Source organism: Nicotiana tabacum, chromosome 12 (assembly GCF_000715075.1).
Source record: "Nicotiana tabacum cultivar K326 chromosome 12, ASM71507v2, whole genome shotgun sequence".
NCBI lineage: Eukaryota > Viridiplantae > Streptophyta > Magnoliopsida > Solanales > Solanaceae > Nicotiana > Nicotiana tabacum.
Window position 1 is genome coordinate 1,491,667 of NC_134091.1, and position 18,835 is coordinate 1,510,501.

Consider the following 18,835-nt stretch of genomic DNA (forward strand, 5'->3'; position numbering starts at 1 on the left):
TTTTTGATGCAGTCTCGGTAGACAAAATTCCTGAGGGCGAGGGCCTTCCACTTCCCAGAATCACAGCTGCAGCCTTCATGATAGCAACAGAAATGTTGAATAATGGGTTTGTACCAGGGAAAGGTCTGGGGGTTGATTTGCAGGGAATGATCCAGCCAGTTTCTTTGCCCAAGAACCTGGAAACTTTTGGGTTAGGATTCAAGCCTACCGCAGCGGATGTGAAGCGAGCCCGCAAATTGAAGAAAAGAGTTTGGGTCCTTCCTAAACCAGTCCCACGCCTGTCCAGATCATTTGTCAAAGCAGGATGCAGAAAGTTGTCAGTCCCGGAAGTTCTTGGACCTCTGATGGGGCCAAACGGAGATTTGAATGAATGCTTTGGAAGAGTGTTTGCCGACGTCAACATGATAGAAGCTAAAGAGGGCACCAGTAAGGCAGACATACAGTTTGTGGGTCCCAAAGTCAAGGTCAACAATTGGATGGCTACTCCTCTTCCTACTTGGAGGGAGTCTTGGTAGTTGATTCTGATTTTCCTTTTCTGTTTTCTGGATTATTCCAGGGCTGTAATCCAGATTTCTTTTTATTATATCGAATACAGTGTGAAGCCTTGTTATCCCATAAATAAAAAGAAAAGTTTCTTCTTTATTTTTTATCTTATTTTTCTATTATTTAATTTTGTTTCTTTCGTTTCTTTTTCTGAACAGTTCTTTTCATACTGGTTCTAATGACATGGCATGCACAACGGATCTTCAACCTAGTCTAAAAGATCAATCTGATTCCGAGTTAACCATACAAGAGGTCGATTATGATAATGAATCGGAATACGATGAGGATGAAGCATTCGAGGAGGTAAACAGGGAGTTAAGCCAGTTTGAAGAAAAATACAAACCCAACTTAAATGACACAGAAGCCATCAATTTAGGGGATGCCGGCGATATCAGAGAAACTAAAATAAGCATCCACATTGCACCAAATATCAGGGAGGAATTGATCAAAACACTTATTGAATTCAAAGATGTTTTTGCATGGTCATATGATGACATGCCGGGGTTAAGCACAGATTTAGTGGTTCATAAATTGCCCACTGACCCGGCATGCTCTCCCGTCAAGCAAAAATTGAGGAAGTTCAAAACGGATATGAGTGTGAAGATTAAAGAAGAAGTAACCAAGCAGCTGCAAGCAAAGGTTATTCGTGTCACTCGATATCCTGATTGGTTGGCTAATGTGGTGCCGGTACCAAAGAAAGATGGAAAGATCAGGGTGTGTGTCGATTACCGCAATCTGAATAGGGCAAGCCCTAAAGACAACTTTCCTTTACCCAACATCCATATCTTGATCGACAATTGTGCCGGACGTGAGATCGGATCTTTTGTGGATTGCTATGCTGGGTATCATCAGATTCTGATGGATGAAGAAGATGCAGAAAAGACAACCTTCATTACGCCGTGGGGAACTTATTGTTACCGGGTAATGCCATTTGGTTTGAAGAATGCTGGGGCAACGTACATGAGAGCAATGACCACTGTGTTTCATGACATGATTCACAAAGAAATTGAGGTGTACGTAGACGATGTGATCATAAAGACCAAGCATCAGGAAGACCACGTAGCAGACTTAAGGAAGTTCTTCCAAAGACTTCGAAGGTATGATATTAAGCTCAACCCGGCCAAATGTGCATTTGGTGTTCCATTTGGGAAGCTTTTGGGATTCATCGTCAGTCGGCGAGGTATTGAACTGGATCCATCAAAGATCAAATCTATCCAAGAGTTGCCACCGCCAAAGAACAATACAGAAGTGATGAGTCTGTTGGGAAGATTGAATTACATCAGCAGATTTATTGCTCAACTCACAGCAACCTGTGAACCCATTTTTCGGCTGTTAAAGAAGGATGCTGCAATAGGATGGACGGCGGATTGTCAGGAGGCATTCGACCAGATCAAAGAATATTTATCAAATCCACCTGTATTGGTTCCCCCTGAGCCGGGAAGACCATTAATTCTTTATCTAACGCTCTTGGAGAATTCTTTTGGTTGCGTGTTGGGGCAACACGACATTACAGGAAGAAAAGAGCAAGCCATCTATTATCTCAGCAAGAAGTTTACAGTATGTGAGGTTAAGTACACTCAACTCGAGAAGACATGTTGCGCCCTAACCTGGGTGTCAGAAGTTGAAACATTATTTATCCTCATATACTACTTATCTCATTTCCCGGTTGGATCCGTTAAAGTATGTTTTCCAGAAGCCTATGCCCACAGGAAGGTTAGCAAAATGGCAAATATTACTCACGGAGTTTGACATCGTCTATGTGACGAGGACAGCCATGAAGGCCCAAGCGTTGGCAGATCACTTGGCTGAGAATCCTGTTGATGAAGAATACGAGCCGTTGAGAACGTATTTTCCTGACGAGGAAGTAATGAATATAGATGAGTTGGACTTACCTGAGGAACCAGGTTGGAAGCTTTTCTTTGATGGAGCCGCAAATGCGAAGGGAGTTGGAATAGGAGCAGTGCTTATTTCTGAAACAGGACATCATTATCCTGTTACAGCTCAACTGCGTTTCTATTGTACCAACAACATGGCTGAGTATGAGGCATGCATTTTGGGTTTGCGATTAGCGGCAGACATGAATGTCCAAATTGTCGAACCAATTATCCTGTGACACTTTAAACCATGGCCTATTGATTCGAGGTAAGCTTCGACTAAGGTCAGTTAAAACCCCAAATTCCTCTTAATCTCGGACGAAACCTCAATTTTGGTTTTACAGGGTTCTATGGTTCTAATTGGGATTCGAACGGCTCTAAAGTGATTCCAACCAAGCTAAGGGTGTTTTGGGTTTGGGCGGAGGTCAGGGGGTGGTGTGGTGTGAGTCTGGGGTGGATTGGGTTTGGTGCCGCCACCAAGGGATTTTGTGGCGGCGCTAGGGTTCTTGAATTGAAATTAAGATTCGATGGATTCCAGGTTGGTTCGAAGGAAGCTGGTAATGGTTTGGGTATGAGGGTGGTCTAGGGGTCAACTGGCGTTGATTTGGTGGTCATCGGAGAAGGTGAGGTTTCTGGCTAATCTTCGATTTAAGATTCGAAGAATTCTGGGGTGATTCGAGGTAAGCTATGATGATAGTTGGAATGGGGAGGTTGAGAGGAGTTAAGGGTGTTAAAATTGAGTCATTTGGACCACCGGAACCGCCGTGAGGCGATTTCCGGTGGGTGGTTGACGGTGGTTGCAGGCGGGGTTCATCTGGTCTCTGAATATCAGAGACGAAAGTGGGAAGGGGGGGTATGGCTTTGAGGGGGCCTGGGGTAGGTTTTTAGGAATATATACGGTGTGAGGGATTTAATCCCGGCCGTTGGATCGATTAAAATCTACGGATAGGATCAAAGTTCTTAATAAGACGGTGCCGTTTGGTTTAGTGTTGGGGTCGGGCTGAACCGGGCAATGGGTCGGGTAGGGGGTTACGGGTAAGGATATTGAATCTCAACCGTTAGATTGATTTAATCCAACGGCCTTGATGAAAAGTGACCAAACGACGTCGTTTGGTTTACCCCTGAGTTGGACTGGATTGGGGCAGGTATGGGCTGTGATTTTGGGCCTGATTTTCTTTTAAAACTGGCCCAATCCGCATTTCTTCACATTTTTGAACCCTTTTCCTTTTCCTTTTTAAATTTTCTAATTTAAACACAATCCCTAATTAATTTGTAAATTAAAATAAAAATAAAATAAAATAAAATAAAATAAAACCACACAAACATTAATTGAAACTTATAATAATTAACACACAAATTAAAACTTTAAAATAAAATCACAAAATGACAACAAATAGAAAAACGCATATATATTATTTTTTGTGATTTTCCTTTTAGAGCCAAATGACGGTTTAATTAATTCCTAAATGCATAATTAAATCCTAAATATGCACGCAACATGTATTTTTGTATTTTTCAATTAACTACAAAAAGGTAGACATTTACGGACAAAAACACAAATAATTATCAAAAACTGCCACGCAAATCCTAAAAATTGTACATCAAGAGAAATTTGTTTTATTCCGATTTCTTTTGGAGTAGTTTTCGTGAAGCAAAAATCACGTGCTCACAGCTGCCCCTCTTTGTCCGAAAACACAAAGAGTTTTCGTGCAAAGATAAAGTGAGCGGATATGAGCGATTTTTGCCCGTTGGAATACTCCGTGTGAAGCATTTTTTTCGAAAAGGTTTAACCGAACCTTTGCTTCGAAGGTTTCCTACATATCCCTGGCTAAAAGGGAATTAGGTTAATGTAGTTCGGGAAGTTTTGGTAGCTGAGACTACCATGGGACTGCTTTTACTGGTGTTGCTTGCTGTTGCTACTGCCTCCCGATCTCCTTATTAAACCGTGTCAAAAGAAAAATAAAAAGCTAGACTAAGCTAGGAATTACAAAATCTTATCTGTCTTCCCTTTGCTCTGGTTGCCTCACTCTTGTCGGCTTGTGTTTTCCCCTGGTGCCTTTCTTTCGAAAACTGCTGGGGGCGACACTGGCCTTTTGCCTTTTTGAGCATAAGCTTTATTATTCCGTTCTGTCTGCTGGGGACAACTGCTTCTTATATTAAAGCTTGTTATGCTGGGGATCTTCGTTGTACTCCTCCTGATTATCGATTTCTGTTTGATCTGGAAATGTATTCCTTTGTTCTGCAGGCGGGCTCCTGACTTCAACATCTTCCTCAAAATTCTAAGACCTCCATTCTCCAGGCGGGCTCCTGATTTCTTCAACTTCCCAAAATAATCCAGCCTCCATTCTCTAGGCGGGCTCCTGACTTCAATAATTTCTTAAATTTTAACACCTCCATTCTCCAAGCGGGCTCCTGACTTCTTTAACTTAAAATATAACAACCTTTATTCTACAGGCGGGCTCCTGACTTCTCCCACTTAAAATATAGCAACCTCTACAGGCGGGCTCCTGACTTCAACATCTTCCTCAAAATAATTCAGCCTCCATTCTCCAGGCGGGCTCCTGACTTCTCTAACTTTGAAAAATAAATCAGCCTCCATTCTCCAGGCGGGCTCCTGACTTCAACAACTTAAAATAATTCAGCCTCCATTCTCCAGGCGGGCTCCTGACTTCAATAACTTCTTAAATTTTATCACCTCTATTCTCCAGGCGGGTTCCTGACTTCGACAACTTCTTAAAATAATTCAACCTCCATTCTCCAGGCGGGCTCCTGACTTCAATAACTTCTTAAATTTTATCACCTCTATTCTCCAGGCGGGCTCCTGACTTCTCCCACTTAAAATATAGCAACCTCTGTTCTACAGGCGGGCTCCTGACTTCAACAACTGCTTAAAATAATTCAGCCTCCATTCTCCAGGCGGGCTCCTGACCTCTCTAACTTTGAAAAATAAATCAGCCTCCATTCTCCAGGCGGGCTCCTGACTTCAACAACTTAAAATAATTCAGCCTCCATTCTCCAGACGGGCTCCTGACTTCAATAACTTCTTAAATTTTATCACCTCTATTCTCCAGGCGGGTTCCTGACTTCGATAATTTCTTAAATTTTAACACATCCATTCTCCAGGCGGGCTCCTGACTTCTTTAACTTAAAATATAACAACCTTTATTCTACAGGCGGGCTCCTGACTTCTCCCACTTAAAATATAGCAACCTCCGTTTTCAACAACTGCTTAAAATAATTCAGCCTCCATTCTCCAGGCGGGCTCCTGACTTCTCTAACTTTGAAAAATAAATCAGTCTTCATTCTCCAGGCGGGCTCCTGACTTCAACAACTTAAAATAATTCAGCCTCCATTCTCCAGGCGGGCTCCTGACTTCAATAACTTCTTAAATTTTATCGCCTCTATTCTCAAGGCGGGCTCCTGACTTCGACAACTTCTTAAAATAATTCAGCCTCCATTCTCCAGGCGGGCTCCTGACTTCAATAACTTCTTAAATTTTATCACCTCCATTCTCCAGGCGGGCTCCTGACTTCAACAATTTTCCTTCAAAATTGGTGTTTTATTCCTCTGAAAAATGCTGGGGATAACACCGATATTTTATTTCATCAATGTGTCAAAGGTTATTTTAATGTACATATCTGTGCACCTCAATTTTGATTTGAGCGCCTTAACTCCTCTCAACCTCCCCGTTCCAACTATCATCATAGCTTACCTCGAATCACCCCAGAATTCTTCGAATCTTAAATCGAAGATTAGCCAGAAACCTCACCTTCTCCGATGACCACCAAATCAACGCCAGTTGACCCCTAGACCACCCTCATACCCAAACCATTACCAGCTTCCTTCGAACCAACCTGGAATCCATCGAATCTTAATTTCAATCCAAGAACCCTAGCGCCGCCACAAAATCCCCTGGTGGCGGCACCAAACCCAATCCCCCCAGACTCACACCACACCACCCCTGACCTCCGCCCAAACCCAAAACACCCTTAGCTTGGTTGGAATCACTTTAGAGCCGTTCGAATCCCAATTAGAACCATAGAACCCTGTAAAACCAAAATTGAGGTTTCGTCCGAGATTAAGAGGAATTTGGGGTTTTAACTGACCTTAGTCAAAGTCCGTTCAACCCCAAAAGTTCGAGTCCAAGTCCGAGTTTGGTCTTGAGTTCGTCTGAATTTTAATTTCAGAGGTAATTTTCCTTTCTTTTTTCTTTTTATTTTTTCTTGGATTATTAATATCTGTTATTTCGTTATTTTGAATTGTTTTCGATTTTTGTCGACTATTCTGTTTCTTCTCAAATCAGACCTTTTTATTTGGTTGAGCTCTCTTCTGTTCATCGTTAAGTATATGTTGTAAATTATATAATCAACGTAAGTAGATTCGTCGATTAATTAGTTTCCTTAAGCTTCTTGTTTTCTGTCAAAAACAACCCGAATCACCTTGTTGGTTTATTTTTATTCTGTTTGCTTGTTGTTGACTATTATATGTTATAATTTGTATAGTCGATTGCATAAATGTCATCAAAGGTTTGAGGTCGAATGTTGTATATACTGATCTTTAGGCACTTAGCTTCAGGGCATTGTCAATATGCTGACAATGATCCTGCATTCTTGTATAGGTTTAACTTAGAATTGTGTTAGTTTAATCCCTGCATACATGTGATTATGATTCAGTTTCAGCTTCAATGATTCCGTTGAGTTCTGTGTTGTGTTAGTTTGGTTTGAAAATCCTAGTCTATTTGTATTTCAACAAATGTTTGTATGAAATGCGCACCCGAATTTAAGAAGGTAATTTTATTAGAATCGCGTCTAAAGTGTCTAATGCGTCATTATCTTTTGGGAAGGCCGCGAAATTGGCAAGCATCAGTAATCAAGGTTGATTGTTGATTTTAGTTATTTGTAAAAGTTTTATTTCAATGGTTCAACTCATCTAACAATGTGAATTAGATTAGTTATAGGATAATTGGTTTCCTTTTGATAATACTTGTCAATTCCATATTTTATTTGTGATTTCAATTTTAGTAATATTCTTTCTCACTAACATTTGTCTCAAGCTAATAACTACTAAGTGATAACCTTTTCAAGTATGTAATTAATTAGGATTATATTCTTTCATTTTAGAGACGGACGGAAATAGAAAAACATAGTTACTACAGGATGATTCCTTTAAAATAAAAATGAGACGAGCCTCGCTCAGGAAAACACAAAATGCGGGGCCCTCAATAATTGGTTATCGAAATACTTAGAAATTCGGGACGGGCCGTTTAGCGAATTTCGCGGCCTTCCCAAAAGATAATGACGCATTAGACACTTTAGACGCGATTCTAATAAAATTACCTTCTTAAATTCGGGTGCACATTTCATGCGACCCAAATCTAAATCCCAAAACATTGAATAAAAATGTGTTCCGGATTGCGGGTGCATTTCATGTGACGTAATCCAAAGACATGTTTTAAACGATGTTCACATTCTTTTTTTAAAAAAAAAATCTAATAATAAAAGCGGTAAAGAGTTAAAATTGCACATGAGCGCATAATGGTATAAAATCAGATAAACAAGCCAACTATGATAGTTGAGCGACCGTGCTAGAACCACGGAACTCGGGAATGCCTAACACCTTCTCCGGGGTTAACAGAATTCCTTATCCGGATTTCTGGTTTGCGGACTGTAATATGGAGTCATTCTATTCCTCGATTCGGGATTAAATTGGTGACTTAGGACCCCCTAAATCTCCCAAGTGGCGACTCTGAAATAAACAAACAAATCCCGTTTCGATTGTCCTTTAATTGGAAAAAACTCCTTGTACCCCCGCGGGGGCGGAAAAAGGAGGTGTGACAGAGGTTGCTGGCTGGTTAGGCCTCGTATTAATGTTCAGGGAAGGCATAGCAATGATGGGTTTAGAATTAAAAGGGCCCTTTGCCTTCCAGATTTGCTTGCCTTGTTTAATTTGGGCCTGTTTTTTATTCCTTTGCTCCCTCTTAAAACATTTGGGCTTTTTAGAGTAATAGGCCCAATCCATGTTCTTTGTCAAAACTATCCTTTTTAATTTGCAATTGGACTGGGGTTGGTTGAACTAAAGGACCGGTTCTCTGACCTAATTCAAAATTTAGGTTTTGAGTGACACCCACGTGGCCTCTCACGTGTCTATCGTCAACTACAACTGGCTTTTTGGACATCGAGGTACCCACCTCTGTATCCACCGTCTTTGGAACTCCGGAGACCCCATTTCTGCTAATTTTACAAAAATCATCTGGCACAATTGAGACCCAATATTTCCAATCTCCAACTTCTACCTCCACCCTAGAAGGAGGTTCTGAGAGACAGACTTTAACGCATATTCTAGCCCAAAACAGATTCAATTTGTTTTTCGTTTCAACATCCACTCCAACAAACCCACCACAAAGATCTCCGATGGCTTTGAAAGTACCTTCTGACCATGTGTGAAGAGGAACACCCAAGGCTCTAATCCATACATGTTCTGAGTTCACCTTGTTCATCTGCGTGCCGGACACCGGAGACCACCATCCCAGTGAAAGTCTTCTCCCATTCCAGAACCATTCACCTTCTTTAATCCTTGTGGCCTCTTGTTTTGAAGGAAGATGGAAGAGGAATTGATTGTGAGAGAGATGTGTAACTCTGAGACCGGCTGTGACTTGCCATCTTTTTGTGAACCAGCTTTGAATCACTTCTGGTTTTGGTGATGCACTGAATGGGTCGTTAAAGGTCCCAATCAAACAGTTAGAAAGGAAACCTGAGCTATTGTTGTTTGCATCTGGATTAACTCTGACCATTTTATCCACCACCTTTGCAACATTTAGACCGCTTTCCGGCCATTCTTGTATCATTGCGGCATTTGTATATGATAACTCTGGCGTGGTGCGTCGCAAAATGATTTGTGGTTTGCCTAGGAACTGAAGAATTCTCCCAGCAATATCCCTCCATCCTGTATTATATCCAAATTCTGGGATAATGATTGAAGCCTTCTTGTTGTCTCCTATCCACGATTCTATCCGCACGAATCGACCATAGCCATTGAAATTCTGGTACACCCTGTATGTATATGCCTGTATTTTTCTCCCCCATTTCCTGCAAAGGTCTCCGGATCCCAGAGAGGCATGTTGAAGCTGCTCGCAAACCCATCTGAGGAAGATTTCGTCAATCTTCAGTCTGCTTGTAAAACGACGTCCCCTTTCAATCAGGAGAAACCATCTGTTAACATTCTCACTAATGTCTAAGAGTTCAAAAGATTTTTCTCCAGCTAAAAAGAACAATTTCTTTTCCATGAAGAAAGAGAAATTTAACAGAAAGGGTCATCGGAGGTAACCATCGGAAAATATTTCAAAATTTTCACGTTTCCCAAGAGAGAGAGAAAACGTTTATAGGATTAGAATTTTTGTCATTACGGTGAGTAACATCATTAGCAAGAAGTTACACATCATTAGTAACTTAAACAACATTACGGTGAGTAACAGCTGCCTTAATAACTAAACCGCAAAGGAAAGAGGAGGAATCATGAAAAACTACATGCCTGAGACTACAACAACAACAGTAACGATCCTGTAGAATCCTACTAGTGGGGTCTCGGGAGGGTAGTGTGTACGCAGACCTCACCCCTACCCCGAGAGAGTAGAGAGGTTGTTTCCGAAAGACCATCGGCTCAATAAAACGAGAAGAGAAATATATCAGTATTATCAACAGAAACCAAAGGAATAATAACAGCAACATAAAGCCAGAAAATAGATGAAAGCAATAGCAGTAACAAGTAAATAGACCCGGCACTATAAAACGAAAGAGTGGTCAAAAAGATAATAATAATAAAGTAATCAACACCCCAATGCTATGTAAACTCCATCTATGTACGAAGAAGGAGGGATGTTATGTATATACTATCAGCACCTCTTTTTCAAAATATATAACTACTGTCACAAATTAGTAATGCAAATTTCTTAAAATCCAGAAAATAAAGCAGAGAAGTATAATCAAGCATATGCAACATGAACAAACAAGATTAAGAACATTGCCAGGATCATTTGTAAGAGGTAAGTTGATGCAGGATATGGTCTGTATATACAACATTAACTTTCCAAGACAGTGCTCAAAAACCACATACACCTACTTCTCCTTTTGACAAGGTTGGCAGTAACACAAAAATGCACTAAGACACCACAAATAAACACAGCCGCAGGGAGAAAAAAGCAGGAGAAAAGGCCTAGTCACATTTTAATATATATACTTGATGTTTCTACATATTAAAAGTTGAAGGACGTTAATATTTTACAGTTGGCACCAAGCAGGTGCCAAATCCTAGTAGCAGTTAGCTTTGATCTATGTTTTAAACAGGCTGAAGGTTTGAAGGACTTGGGTCTTTTACCAGTTGAGAAGTAAAATAGTAATTAACCTCGTGTACGTCTTAGACATGCTGAAGATGTAACCGATAATCTACTCTTCTACTAGACTAGAGTAGAAATTCTGCAAAAAACATTGAACTAACTTTAGCTTCTTGACCAAAAAGTTGAATCCCTGAAATTGTATGCTTTGATGCAATTCAATGTTTATAATCTCATAAGTAACTCCTACGTTATAGGTTTGACTGTAAACGTAGAGGTTTGTAATCCAAGGCAATATATAACTTTTTCTTCTTCTTCCATAACTTTCCATGTATTATCAAGTCAACATCCATCTCTTTATTTCAGGCTGCACCAAAAGAATGTCTGTCTTCCAATTTCAGGTTGTCCTAGACTCGTGTCTGACAGAATATTATTGACTCATGTCAGAATGGTATACCCACATATTGGTCCTTCTAATACAAAATTCTCTTCGACAAAACCAAAATACATTTTCAGTTCTTCTCTTCATAAAAGTGCAAAGCTACAACTGCCATGCTATAACAGTTTGTTCTGATAACAAGATGTTCATTTCACAGGAAAAAATAACTGTCTGATAGACTATTTGATTCATACTGACACCGCTTTTATCGTTCTAGTTTTTTTTCAGGATGAATAAAGAAGGATAGTTTCGTTCACATTGCGACTTGCACAAATTCAAACCCCCACCATATGCCATAGGGATTAGCAAGTTACTTGAATTGCTTTACTACATTCATTTTTACTCACCTTCCTCTTTGGGGATGTTAGGCTGATCAACCAACAGTTGCTGAAGCGCACCTAAATCATCAGTTGCACTGCAGGGAAGTCAAGCTTCAATATGTGCATAAATTTTTAGAAAGAAAGAGAAACGGAACCTAATGATAAGACTAGAATGAAATCCCAGGATATCCCAATGCTCTTCACAAAACGAAACAACATGAGCTTGATTTTTGACTCAGAAATGGAGATTAAGGCAACAAAACAGGAAAAAAAAAATTGACAGGACATTGACCACCTATACCCTAGATCTGCCAGTGAGATATACAGAGGAAAATAAGAGGCAAAAAACTGTCATATGATACCTGGGTTTTAAGGCAACTGCTGATATTGCTGATATGACCGATAATTTAAGACGGTACCTGAAATAATGTACTGAGGGAATCAGTAACATAAAGTGTTCGATGCATAATAATGCAAGGATAAGAACTAGTTCCTATAGCAAAAGAAACCTATATCAAATCCATTCAAGGTGACCTGGATGAAAGAGAAGAAAGAGGTAACTTGATTTCAAACTTTTGTTCGTGTTAACCTACCATAGCAAATAGCACAGCTATATCATTTTCATAGTAAAGAGAAAAAGCCCCTGATGCAGGAAGTGAACTTAATGAAACTAAAGAGGTGATAGTGGATTGCGTGATTATATAGCATTTTTCTTTTTGTGGATAACTATATGAATATCTAATTCATAGGAAGAAAGACCAAAGTACAGCTATATTACTAGGAAACAACATATTCTCTGCTAATAAAGGCTCAACAATGGAATTTACTAGTGACAAAAGACAATAAACTTCCTACTTAAGATAAACAAGGCAGGAAAGTGAAACAAGAAAAAAAATATTTTCTTAGCTATGCATACTCGGATTGGTGCATCTCACAGAGAAGTTTTAGCCCATCCAAGCAATCAGCAATACTTGGTTTTATCCCAACATGTTGCTGCAGCTGTTTCACAGTTACCTGAGTGGATCCCCCTTTTACGAGCTGTCTACCATCACGAACCATCTTCTCAAGCGATAACACGACAGAACGAAATTTTTCCCTAGATTTTGAACCAAACAGAAAGAGGGGAAAAAAAGAATAACCCTCTTAGTTGATAATCAACATCTAGCTCCAATAACTAAACGCACAAGTATACTGCAGAAGCAATTCACTTACTGCTCTATAACATTACAAAGGAGTACAACAAAACTCATCCCACAGTTTTAAGAAAGTCAAAAACAAGGAAAATAATGCCTACTTTTGCTAACATAATCAATTATCAACAAAAAAACAAAACAAAAAATTCGAAAGGGCAATGACAAATATTTGACTTTATAACTAAGGAATAGAGGCGGACCTATGCAATAGGTAGAGGAGTCACTTGCACCGGTAAAGTTCGGCAAAAATTACATGTATACATGTATATGTCTTTAGAAAATAGTGATATATTAATAGTGGGCACACTATATACAAAGCAAATATTGGTTTAATCAAAAAGTGCACCCGCGACCTTCAAATCCTGGGTCCGCCTCTGCAGTGAGGAAAGTGTGTGTTTGCACTAGTTATCTTTTCTGTAGTTAGAGACTTGCATATAAGTATTTCAAATAACCTCTAGTTTAACTTAAAAGACTAATATTTGGTATTAGAATGAAATGAGCGAAGGTTTTGGAAACCAGTATTTTGCTTTAACCAGTATTTTGTATCGGTGCTTTAACTAGGATCTCATTACTAGGTTCAAGGGTCTTTTGCTTCTTCTCGCGAATTTAATTTCTCTGGTAAGTCTTCATAGGAAACATATTTTTTGTTTTCGCCCTGTTTCTTCTTCTTCTTCAGAATATAGATCCATTACTGCTCGCAAGAGGAATATAGATCTGAAGTCGACAACGCCTCAGTTCGCTGCTCCGAAGCAGAATTTTTCCGGCGACCTCCGTTCCGTGAAATAATCGGGTCCTGCATACCGTCGAAACTGTGAAGATTTTAGCAGAAGCTTTTCAGTTTTTGCTTTGCTCCCTTCCGATCTCGCTTTTAGGTCGAAGTTTGAGGTTTGGTTGAGTCCTCGATGCTCCGGCCGTCGTGGATTTTCATTTCCAAAACCGAAATTGCTGGCTTTTCTGTACGTAGCAAAAGATTTGTTTGGTTTGCTCTGTTTTCTTTGGTTTTACTTACTGATTTTCAGTTTTCCTTTACTAGCTTACAACTGCAATTTAATGGTAGTAGTTATGCTTTAGATTCTATTTGGTCACCGGTTTGTTGCTGTTATGTTGCCGGATATCCTCGCATATTTCAGAAGCTTGCTTGTTATTTTTCTTCAGTTAATTTCGGCTGCTAGTTACTTTCGGTGCTACACCAGTGGTAGCGGTGATAGCCCTTTTTGGTCTTTGGGTCGTGGTATTTTCTGTGTTTTCAGGGAAATTCTCAAAGTGGTTGGAGACAAGTTGGGCGCACGAGCACTAGCAAAGGAGAGCAACCTGGACGAGCGTCAGCAAAGGGCGGTGGGAAGCGGAGCGTGAGCTTGCAAGTATATCGAGGGCTGCAAATCAACACAGGTTTGGTTCTCGGGAATTGGTACCTCCCGATCTACTGGTGTTAGCTAAATTGATGTTACTTTAGTTCACAATAGTTAAATCATTCAATAGGTGTACAGGTAGTCACTTGTTTCCGTCTAATTTGATTCGTTGTCCATTGTGCACTAGCGAGTCTTTTGTAGATCTGTCATTAGGTGTAGTGGCGGCAGTCTGGGATGATAGATTAAGGGCATGTCCTTAGGTGGGGCAGAGTGTGGGGCAAAGAGTGGGCCCGGGGTTAGGGGGTGGGTCGGGAGGCAGGGGAGGAAGAGGGGGCAAGGGAGCCTATAGGTTGAGAATCGGGTCATGGAACATAGGTTCGCTAACGAGTAAGTCTATAGAGTTGGCGAAGATCCTTCAGAAGAGGAAGATTAATATAGCGTGTGTCCAGGAGACTAGGTGGGTCGGATCGAGGGCGAGAAATGCGGATAGGTATAAGTTGTGGTACTCTGGAGTCGTGAGGGGTAAGAATGGAGTGGGTATCCTAGTAGATAGCCGTCTTAGGGAGTCGGTGGTAGAGGTCAGGCGTGTGAATGATAGACTAATGACTATTAAATTGGTGGTGGGTGAGTGTACTTTAAACGTCGTTAGCGCGTACGCACCGCAAGTAGGTTGTGAGGAGGAGATTAAAAGGCGTTTTTGGGAAGGGTTGGATGACATTGTTCGTAGTATTCCGCCTTCCGAGAGGCTATTCATAGGAGGGGATTTCAATGGCCATATTGGGTCGTCTGCAGGTGGTTATACTGAGGTGCATGGCGGCTTTGGTTTTGGGGAACGGAATGGAGAGGGCATCTCACTGCTGGATTTTGCCAAGGCATTCGATCTAGTGATTGCAAACTCGAGTTTTCCGAAGCGAGAGGAGCATTTGGTTACTTACCAAAGTTCGGTGGCGAAGACTCAAATTGACTATCTCCTCCTCAGGAGATGCGACAGAAGGTTGTGCGAGGATTGCAAAGTTATCCCAGGTGAGACCCTTGCAACGCAACATAGGCTCTTGGTGATGGACGTTAGTATTAGGATAAGAAGGAAACAGAGGTCAGTACGAGGCCGCCCGAGGATTAGGTGGGACGCCTTGACTAAGGTTAAAGCCCAGGAGTTGGAAGGAAGGTTGTCGGCAATGGGAGCTTGGAGAAGTAGTGGGGACGCAAACACTATGTGGTCGACGACGGCGGACTATATAAGGAAGGCGGCGAGAGAGGTGTTAGGGGTATCTTCAGGCCGCACCGGTGGCCACAAAGGAGACTGGTGGTGGAATGCAGTTGTACAAGGTAAAATGGAAGCGAAGAAGGTGGCTTACCTGCGGTTAGTGAGGAGCACTGGAGAGGAGGAGAAGAGAGCGAACATTGCGAGATATAAGGTAGCTAGGAAAGAGGCAAAGATGGCAGTGACGGAGGCAAAGACGGCAGCTTTTGCTCGTTTGTATGAGGAACTAGGGAACAAAGGCGGGGAGAAGAAGTTACTCCGACTCGCTAAGGCGAGAGAGAGGACGGCTCGGGATTTGGACCAAGTGAGGTGCATAAAAGATGAGGACGGCAAAGTTTTGTTGGGGGATGACCAGATAAAGAGGAGATGGCAGACCTACTTTCATAAACTTCTAAATGAGGAAGGGGATCAGGATATTGTACTAGGTGAATTGAGGAACGCAGACAGCCCCCATGAACTAAGTGATTGTCGGGACATTGAGGTCGATGAGGTCATGGAGGCAATGCGTAAGATGAGAAGGGGCAGAGCTACCGGACCAGATGAAATTCCGGTTGAGCTTTGGAGGTGTGTGGGTAGAGCAGGCTTGGAATGGCTTACTAAGTTGCTTAATGTTATATCCAAGACTAATAGGATGCCCGAAGAGTGGAGGTGGAGTACAATGGTCCCGTTGTATAAGAACAAAGGCGATATCCAGATATGTAACAACTATAGGGGTATTAAATTACTAAGTCATACCATGAAAGTCTGGGAGAGAGTGGTAGAAATGAGAGTGCGAAGGACGGTGTCTATTTCAGACAACCAGTTCGGGTTCATGCCGGGGCGATCTACCACAGAAGCTATCCACCTTATTAGGAGGATGGTGGAACAATACAGGGATAAGAAGAAGGATCTCCACATGGTGTTTATCGATCTAGAGAAAGCGTACGACAGGGTTCCTAGGGAGGTCTTATGGAGATGCTTAGAGGCTAAAGGGGTCCCGGTTGCCTACATTAGGGCGATTAAGGACATGTATGATGGAGCTAAGACTCGGGTTAGGACAGCAGGAGGCGATTCAGATTATTTTCCGGTTATTACGGGGTTGCACCAAGGGTCTGCGTTCAGCCCTTTCCTATTTGCCCTGGTGATGGATGCTATGACGCATCATATTCAGGGGGAGGTGCCATGGTACATGCTATTTGCTGATGACATAGTCCTAATCGACGAGACACGACGCGGCGTCAGCGAGAGGTTAGAGGTTTGGAGACATACCCTTGAGTCCAAAGGTTTCAGGTTGAGCAGGACAAAGACGGAATACCTTGAGTGCAAATTTGGGGCAGAGCCGACGGAAGCGGGAGTGGAAGTGAGGCTTGATTCTCAAGTCATCCCTAAGAGGGGTAGTTTCAAGTACCTGGGGTCGTTTATTCAGGGGTCCGGGGAGATCGACGAGGATGTCACACACCGTATAGGGGTGGGGTGGATAAAATGGAGGTTCGCTACGGGAGTCCTGTGTGACAAGAAAGTGCCTCTGTTACTGAAAGGTAAATTTTATAGGGCAGTGGTTAGGTCTGCTATGTTGTATGGAACCGAGTGTTGGCCGGTGAAGATCTCACACATCCAAAGGATGAAAGTTGCAGAGATGAGGATGTTGAGGTGGATGTGCGGGCATACAAGGAAGGATAAGATTAGAAATGAAGATATTCGAGATAAGGTGGGTGTGGCCCCCATGGAGGACAAGATGCGGGAAGCAAGACTCAGATGGTTCGGGCACATTCAGAGGAGGAACACTGATGCACCGGTGAGAAGGTGTGAACGACTGGCGGTGGTGGGTACGAGGAGAGGTAGAGGGAGACCTAAGAAGTATTGGGGAGAGGTGATCAGGCAGGATATGGCGCGACTTAGGGTTACTGAGGACATGGCCCTAAACAGGGAATTGTGGAGATCGAGCATTAAGGTTGTAGGTTAGGGAAAATTGTGATGTCTTTTTTACAGCGCACTAGAGTGAGACTAGCTAGTTAGGAATTAGTCTTAGGATGCTATTGATCAACTACTAATGATGGGCTTTATCTTCTGTGTATTAATACCCTACATATTCTCGTATTTCCTATATCTCTTATATTGCTGTTACTCTGTTACTTTGTTTGTATGCTATTTATGTTATGTTATGGATTTTATGGTATTTTATGGTGTTTTATTATGAGACTATTGATAGTACTAATATAGTGTCTCTTGTTGTCTCTTGTTGCCTTTTTGAGCCGAGGGTCTCCTGGAAACAGCCTCTCTGCCCCTCGGGGTAGAGGTAAGGTCTGCGTACATATTACCCTCCCCAGACCCCACTTGTGGGATTACACTGGGTTGTTGTTGTTGTTGTTGTAGAATGAAATGAGCCCGAATTAAAAGGATTCATATAGCCGACCCCAACTAGTTAAGAATCATGAAATACAAAGATTAAAAAAAAAGAGACGCACAGAGTTTGATTCATAGAAAGCAAGATAGTTTGAAGAGAATCCATTTGTTTAAGCAAAATAGCTTCTTCAATGCCTTCAACACATCTCAGGGCACCATAATTCTTAGAATCTTGAAGAACCTGCACAAAAAAAGGTAGCTTATAAAGGGCAAAAATAAGCGAATTTCAAAAGCCCATTTGAACGTAGTAAAACAAAGAGCTGGGTAACTTACCTGTAATCTCTGAATGATAGAAGAAGCATTAGTGAACTGAGAAAGCAATCGAGATTGAAGATCATTCCACGTGTCCATTTCTTCCTTCACTTTCCTGAATCTCTGCTGATACTTTTTGACTATATTTTCCATATCTCCAATTTACCTAAAGACTATCAATAATAAATCAAAAACCATTAAAAACATCAGCTGAGACGTTCATAAATAAAGATAAGAGAGAGAGAAAGAGAGATATGCGTAAAGTTGTTAACATTATAAATGAACGGATTACTAGAATATATTTAATTCCAAATTAATCCACTGTAATATGTTCTAAGCTGATCTTTTAACACTACTAGATTACAACAAGAGAGAAGTAAACAGATTTTCCTCTAGATATTCCAAATATATTGGGATATTTTGAATTTGTACCTATTCACCTAGCAAATCCCTCTTGACGTACATATGCTAAATGAATCTCACGTAAACAAATAGAAATTGAAGATGAACAAAGGGTCCTAATGAGAGTCATGAGAATCGTACAGAAAACGCACGCGATTAAATTATTAGTTGTGAATAATTTAATTGGGGAAGGTTATGGAAGAGGAAGAAGAAAGGAGAGGAAGAAGAAAGGAGTGGCTGAAATAATGGAGAAAAGAGGAGAAATCCTATGTTTTGGGGTTTTTTAGTAAGTAAATTTCGGAAATAAGAAAAATTATGAGGTATAAGAAAGTAAAATCATTGGTCGAATCAAAATAGCTTTTAAGTCAATTTGGAAAAAGTTGGGGTGAGCTAACTTGTTACTTTTGACTTTTTAAAGCAGTTTTTAAGCTATATTTTTTTGTTGTCAAAAACTTTCAAAAGTTTATAAGTGCTTAAAAGCTAGTCACCCAATC

The 18,835-nt window shown here is 41.1% G+C and overlaps 1 protein-coding gene across 2 annotated transcripts in view; it reads right to left on the reverse strand.

Moving 5' to 3' along the window:
- The window catches only part of LOC107818290 (uncharacterized protein At5g43822), a 37,313-nt gene extending 18,683 nt beyond the window's left edge, over nucleotides 1-18,630 (reverse strand). Inside the window, exons 1-7 of one of the 2 annotated variants that reach the window (XR_012697148.1) lie at nucleotides 18,372-18,630; nucleotides 17,961-18,112; nucleotides 17,750-17,868; nucleotides 12,419-12,598; nucleotides 11,865-11,921; nucleotides 11,530-11,597; nucleotides 10,788-10,885 (exon numbers count right to left, since the gene is read on the reverse strand). Coding sequence is in view for 1 of the 2 variants with exons in the window: in XM_075226017.1 (XP_075082118.1) it covers nucleotides 11,530-11,597; nucleotides 11,865-11,921; nucleotides 12,419-12,598; nucleotides 17,750-17,868; nucleotides 17,961-18,092 (556 nt within the window). In the remaining variant the exon portion in view is untranslated. The remainder of the gene's footprint in view (nucleotides 1-10,787; nucleotides 10,886-11,529; nucleotides 11,598-11,864; nucleotides 11,922-12,418; nucleotides 12,599-17,749; nucleotides 17,869-17,960; nucleotides 18,113-18,371) is intronic. The other variant, XM_075226017.1, reaches the window with a different exon arrangement.
- Nucleotides 18,631-18,835: the final 205 nt, after the last annotated feature.